General features: G+C 59.0%; 1 protein-coding gene across 6 annotated transcripts in view; it reads right to left on the bottom strand.

The window, feature by feature from the left end:
* The window catches only part of SAMD11 (sterile alpha motif domain containing 11), a 52,351-nt gene extending 46,244 nt beyond the window's left edge, over positions 1-6,107 (bottom strand). The window contains exons 1-2 of one of the 6 annotated variants that reach the window (XM_032448733.1): positions 5,316-6,107; positions 4,139-4,179 (exon numbers count right to left, since the gene is read on the bottom strand). In XM_032448733.1, coding sequence (XP_032304624.1) covers positions 4,139-4,179; positions 5,316-6,075 — 801 coding nt within the window. In that variant the 5' untranslated portion in view covers positions 6,076-6,107. Of the gene's footprint in view, positions 1-4,087; positions 4,180-4,778; positions 4,845-4,995; positions 5,059-5,315 lie in introns of those variants that run through there. The other 5 variants (XM_032448732.1, XM_015882690.2, XM_032448734.1 and 2 more) reach the window with 5 other exon arrangements.
* Between the last annotated feature and the right edge of the window lie 327 nt (positions 6,108-6,434).

Genomic DNA, 6,434 nt, shown 5'->3' on the forward strand with positions numbered 1-6,434 from the left:
AAGTTCATCAGCTCTGCCAAGAGGAACTGGTTTGCAGTTGGAAACCTCCAGAAAAGAAAACTAAGAAAGCTCACAAGGGATTTAATTCTGCTCTTCTGCTCCTCTCTGCCATTTGGATCACTGAAGGCATTTGCCACCAGGCTCCAAATTAGCACTGATCCCTCTGAATGAGGCCAGCAGGTTTGGACACAGACCACTGCAAATTAAAACCAGGTGTCTGTGCCCTGAAGCAGCAGAGACAGCCCTAAGCATTTTAATGACATCTCTAAATAATTTTGACAGCAAAATTACTTATCCTATCTCACCTTTACACTGCCCTTGACACGCTGCTAACAAGACGATGCTGCTTTTGCTGCTTTTCTGTTTTATTTAGCTACCCTGCATCACTTCCCTTATCCCCATGCTGCTGGACTTGTGGAGCACAGGGAAGCAGCCCAGTACAACACTGACACCCCTACAGCAGCAGGTGGGTTAGCAACCCCCCAACCTGGAGCTCCATAGCAAAATAGTATTATGGTTCCAAGCTGCATCTCTGCTGTTCTTCTATTTCCCTTTCCAGAGGCTGTTTAATAACCCACCAAATGGAACCCTGTGCGTTGCTGGGTGGGCAGAATGCCTCCAGCAGTGCCTCCTGTCCCACTGCCAGCGCTCAGGTTTGGCTTTATTAAGATGTCCAACTGGAATGGGAGGTGTGCAGCCCAACACACCTGAGCGGAGCCCATCTGGAAACAAAAGCCAGGCTCCAACTAGCATTAAACTCAACCAGAACATGCTGGATTAACAGCAACAATCCCAATCTGCACGAAACCGCTAACAAAAATAATAATAAATCCACAAAGAGCTCAAAGGGACAAAAACTTTTACAAGGCTGCTTTACAGAGGGCCTTTCTGCACATCCATAATGCGGCCCCCAACGAAGGCACAGCTACCAACACACAGCCCACAGCTCTCCAGCTCCAGACCCTGAGGCTGCAGCAGCTCGGAAAGGCACCTACATCCCATCCATCCTGCTGAGCAGTCAGACTGAACCCTGTGCCTGCAGCAGCCAGCTGTGCTGTGCAGCAGTGGGCAAAGTCCTCTCTGCATGGGGCAGACAGCTCTGCAGTCCCGGATTCATGATGAGGGTCCTGCTGCCCCTTTCTATGGCCCCACTCAGCTCAGTTTTGGGCCCCCCAGGCAAAGCTGGGAAGCAACGCCTTAACTCCGGGGGGGGGGGGATCAGTGGAAAACAGCACCAACAAAGCAAAGAAGCAGCAAACAACAAGGATCACATATAAATCAACTCACCAGCAAAACGCCACCCCAGTAACCAAACAAATGAGCGCAGTCGCTGGCCAAGTTCTGCACAATTACCATGTGTGCTGACACGCAACGAAAGGGGATGGAGGGAGAAAACAACTGGGCTTTTTGCTTTGCTTGAATGCAGCCGTGCCTGACAGCCTTCTCCAAGCTTCCTTCCTCACCTGTGAGTTAAACCCCAGACCACAGCGTGGGCATCCCCCAAGGAACCCTCCCATGAACAGGGGGGAGAAGAGAATGAAGAAAAGCCAATGCGTGGTCTTAGCCCACATCCAGAGGCAGCCCCTGCTCTGACATGGGGATCACCACCAGTAAATGTGGGTTGGAACCCACCCAGGGCTGTAGGGACAGGGTGAACTGTGCCAGCCCAGAGCTGATACATGCAAGCATGGAAGAGACCCTTCCTCACAGCTCACAGATGCTTGACCCCCCCATGCCTTTAAAAATATAGGGATTACGAACATGGTTTCTTCTCCTAGACCTGGATAACCTCCTGAGCAAGGCTTAGGGGAAGGAGAAAGGAAGATGGGAAAATCAGTGGCAAAGACACATTGCAGAAGGGCACGGCAAGCTGGGTGAACAGCACGGAGATAAGCACACAGGGATGGATGGATGGATGGATGGATGGATGGATGGATGGATGGATGGATGGATGGATGGATGGATGGAGGGATGGAGGGATGGAGGGATGGAGGGATGGAGGGATGAGGAATGGAGTGGTGGAAAGATGAATGGATGAGATGCGAAGGAAGAGGGATGAACAGAGAGAGGGGCGGATGGATGGTATGGATGGAGGATGGATAGGTATGGATGGATGGATGGATGGATGGATGGAGGGATGGAGGGATGGAGGGATGGATGGATGGATGGATGGAGGGATGGATGGATGGAGGGATGGATGGATGGATGGATGGATGGATGGATGGAGGGATGGATGGATGGATGGGTGGAAAGATGAATGGATGGATGGAAGGACAGAGGGATGAACAGAGAGAGGGGCGGATGGATGGATGGATGGATGGATGGATGGATGGATGGATGGATGGATGGATGGATGGATGGATGCAGGGATGGATGAATGGAGGCATGTGTGGAAGGATGGAGAGATAGATAAGACGGATGGAAGGAGGGAGGAGTGGAAGAACAGATGCATGGATGGATGGACAGACGGAGGACGAAAGGAATGGATGAACAGACTGAGGCAACGGGGGGTTGAACGACGGACACACACGGACTGATGGACACGGGGGCGGTCGCTGCCCGGGGCTCGGAGGCGCCAACGCTGCCGACGCGCCGCGGCTGCTCCCCCTCCGCCTCGCAGGAAACCGGCGGTCGGTGGCAGAGCCCCGGCGCCGGCCGCCGTCTGCAGCTGCAGCAAACGAGCTGCGACGGGGCGGCGGGGCCGGGCGCGGCGGGGGCCGGGCGCCGCTTTCCCCGGCCGCGGCGGGGGAGCCCCCGGCACTGCCGGCCCCGGAGCCCCGGGGGGGCGGCGGGCGGGGGCGGCGCGGCGCCAAGCCGGGCTGCGGGCGGCGGGGCCGGGCTCGGGGCCGCGGTGGGGAGCCGGGGGCAGAGCCCGGCTGGGGGCCCAACGGAGGGGGGCGGAGGCGGAAGGTCCCGCGGTGTTCCGGGGAGGCACAGCCCGTTCGGCTGCACTCACGTCCGAAGCGCGGCCGGCCGTCGGGCACCGGGAGACTCGGCTCGCACCGAAGACGCGGATCGGAGGCGGCTCTCCTCCCCACCGCCCCCCTCCGACAAAGCGCACAGCGGGGAGAGCGCGGAAAGATCCGTTTCTCCTTCCCCAAAAAACAACGCGGCCCCTTTTTTTCCTCTGTCTGAACTTCTCAGATTCAGTTCTATTTTAGAGCCGCTTTTAATATAGCCTTTGTTCCACGCTCAGCTGCCTCTTCCCCCCCCCCCGGCATCCCCACATTGCTATGAACAGCGCTGGGTGGGAACGCACGGGGTGGCATTTCGGCCACCACTTCACATCCCCGAGACACCCAACAAGCTGTCACACACCGAACTACACCCTGCACTGAGCTCCGTATACACACAGCATCCAGCTCAGGGTAACGGCACTGACCCTGGGCTGGCTGGGGAGCACGGACGGGTCCTTGTGTGAGCTGATGGAACGCTGGGCTGCTGCTCTGCACCCCTTACCATATCCCTGTGTGCACCTATACATCTCAATGCACACATCTGTACTACGCGGGCATCGCTGCCAGCTGCGCTTCCATCATTCAGCACCACGAAGATGCTCCACTGAATGAAGGATGCCCATCAGATCCCGTGGAAACAGAAGAAACAACAGCTAATTTCAGTGGGTTAAAAGAAGGACCTCCACTGAGAGCAGTGCTCTGACACGGCTGGCTCTTCAGCCTGAGACCCGTTTGAGTTGTACCAACACAGCTTTGCAATCTAGTTCTGCTGTTACTGGTCTTCTGGTTATTTCTGGATGTGACAAAATGCCTTTCATGCCCTACTTGGGTCCACTGATCGCTCCGACATCCTTCTCGAGGTAAAGGTACACGGCAGGAGGAGGCTCTGAGAGTCAGAAAACCCAAAGCTGGGTTCTGTACCTCTAAGCAATGAAGGAGAAGGAAGGAGCAGCTCAGTGCTGTGCCCATGGAGCACAGCCACAGCGCATCCTTCAGCCCAGCTCTCCCACCTGCCGGCGGTGGGACCACAACCGCGATCATAAAAGCAAAGGGTTGGGATTGGGAGGGTGGGAGGCGGAGGGAGAAGGGAGATGTCTTAACTAAAGCACATAGGTGAACAATCGTCTTACCACTGGAGACGAAATTCGACACCCAGGGCAATCACAGATTGGAGGATGTACCTGTAAGATTCCTTTGGACATAAGAGTCTTCAAACTTTTCCCTGGGTGCACGGAAGGAGAGAAAGAAAAAAACAACAAACCAAACAGGATCAGCACCTCAGCACAAGGAAAGTGCTCCGCATTCATTCCCCTCCCTGTCCCCCCCCTCCACCCCCAGCCCTATGCGGGGCCGCTCCCGCAGCTCGCCCCCCCCCCGCGGTTTGGCCCCTGCTGCCTTCATCCTTCATCCTCCCTCCTCACCCCGCAGATCTGCGCTCTCCCGCAGGCAGCAGCTCAACGCTTCCCCCCTCCCCCCCCATTTTTTTTTAAAGGAGAGCAATAACGATCATTAGAGCGGCCCCTGAAGTTATTCCCCTTTTCCTCCAGCGATCAATAAACACGCCGAGGTGTCAGCCACCTCCTAATAGCTCCGCAGCCCCCCGGGCTGCCACCTCCGGCTCTCGCTAATTGCATGTCACGCCGCCTCTCCTCTCCCCCCCCCCCCCCCCCCCCCCCCCCCCCCCCCCCCCCCCCCCTCCCTTCCTTCCCTCCGTGGCCGCGGGGCTCCNGGCTGCCACCTCCGGCTCTCGCTAATTGCATGTCCCCTTTTTTAGTCTCTCCCCCCCCCCCCCCCCCCCCCCCCGCCCTTCATCCCCCTCACCTCCCTTCCTTCCCTCCGTGGCCGCGGGGCTCCCCCCGCCTCCACCTGCCGCCCGCAGCGGCCCCGCAAGCAGGAAGGCTGAGGAAGGGGGGGGTGGTTGGTTGGGGGGAGCCGAGCGCAGCTCCGGGGTGCGGGAGGTCCCGCAGCGTTCCGCCGTCGGGAACACCTCCCCCTTCCTCCCCCACCCCCCCCTTGGCCGCCGTCGCTCCGTCCTCACCCTCCGCTCCCCGCAGCGCCCCGCAATCCGCCTCGCTCTGCCCGCACGGAGCCCAACTTCTCTCCCGAAGAGAGGAGGAGACGCCTCCCCCCCCCCACCAACCCCCCCGCGCACACACACACATACACACACACACATACACGCGCACACACGCACACCTCCCCTCCTCCCCTTCTCCTTCCTCAACCCCCCCCACCGCAAATTGGTTGGGGTAAAAACAAACTTCGCTCAGCTCGGGGTACCCGGGGGGCACCGCTCGGGTACTGAGCATCCCACGCACCCCCCCATCCCACCCCGCACTGCCCCGCACGGCTCCTCACCTTTGTGCCTGATGCTTCGCTTCCAGTCCTTGGCCGTCTCCCTGCCGCTGACAAACTGGAACTCGTTTGGGGTGAGCCACTCGCCCCGGTAACGGATGGAGGGTCCTTTACTCCCTTGGCACAACTTATTGATATAGAGCAGCGCCTTGTTCTCCCCGCACTCCACCTCGATGCAAGGCTCTCCGTTGTCAAAGAAAGGTTGGAAATCCGGGATGGAGGAAAACCTTTCCAACATCAGGTCCTCGGGGAGGTGGGGGGGGTGCGGGGGGTGGGGGCTCTCGTGGAAGCCCAGGTAAGCGCGGTGGGTGAAGATCTGCTCGTACGCCGGCGGGTGCGGGGCCACCACGGGCATGGCAGCGGCGGCCAGAGGGGCGAGGTAGTCGGGGAGGGTCTCCATGGGCTGGTTGAAGGCCGCCAGGGCCAGTTCTTCCCTGTCAAGTCGCTCCTTCTTGATGGCAGGCATGGTGCCGCCGCTCTCCCCAGTCTCTCCGAATCGCGGCGGCGGCGGCTCGTACGTCTCCGGTTCAACTTGCCCCGGCTCTGGCTGGAGTTGGGATGGAACACGCCAGCAGCAGCAACAACAGCAGCAGCAACACGAGCACCTTTGGCGCCCGGGTGCCGGGGGTGGCTGGGCTCCCCCGGAGCAGCCCACGGGCAGCCCCCCCGGCCCGGCTCCCCAGCGTGGCTCCCACGGAGCGTTTAATGGAGCGGCACAGCCGTGCGGTTCGCAGAGCTTCCCCTCCGAACTGCTACCTGACATCGCGGCGAGGTCTGTGCCGCCGGAGACATTATTTTGGTAGCAAGAGAAAAAAAAAAAAAAGAAAAAGAAAAAACACAACAGAGAGAGAGAGAGAGAGAAAAAAGAGCGGGGGGGGGGGGGGCGGAAGAAAAAAAAAGACCCACGCTTATTGATTCTCCCCCAGATCGACCCACCTTTCTCGCACGGCTGCCAGGGCTCCCGCCCGCCCAGCCAGCCCCCTTCCGCCCCCCCCCTCCTATACCCCCCACCCCCCTCCGCTCTTTTCCTTTCAACTGACACCTGGTTTATTTATTTATATGCCATAATTAAAATTAAACGCTGCGCTCCTCCGCCCCCCCCCCCCCCCTCTTTCACCCCCC

Source organism: Coturnix japonica, chromosome 21 (genome assembly GCF_001577835.2).
Source record: "Coturnix japonica isolate 7356 chromosome 21, Coturnix japonica 2.1, whole genome shotgun sequence".
Classification (NCBI taxonomy): Eukaryota; Metazoa; Chordata; class Aves; order Galliformes; family Phasianidae; genus Coturnix; species Coturnix japonica.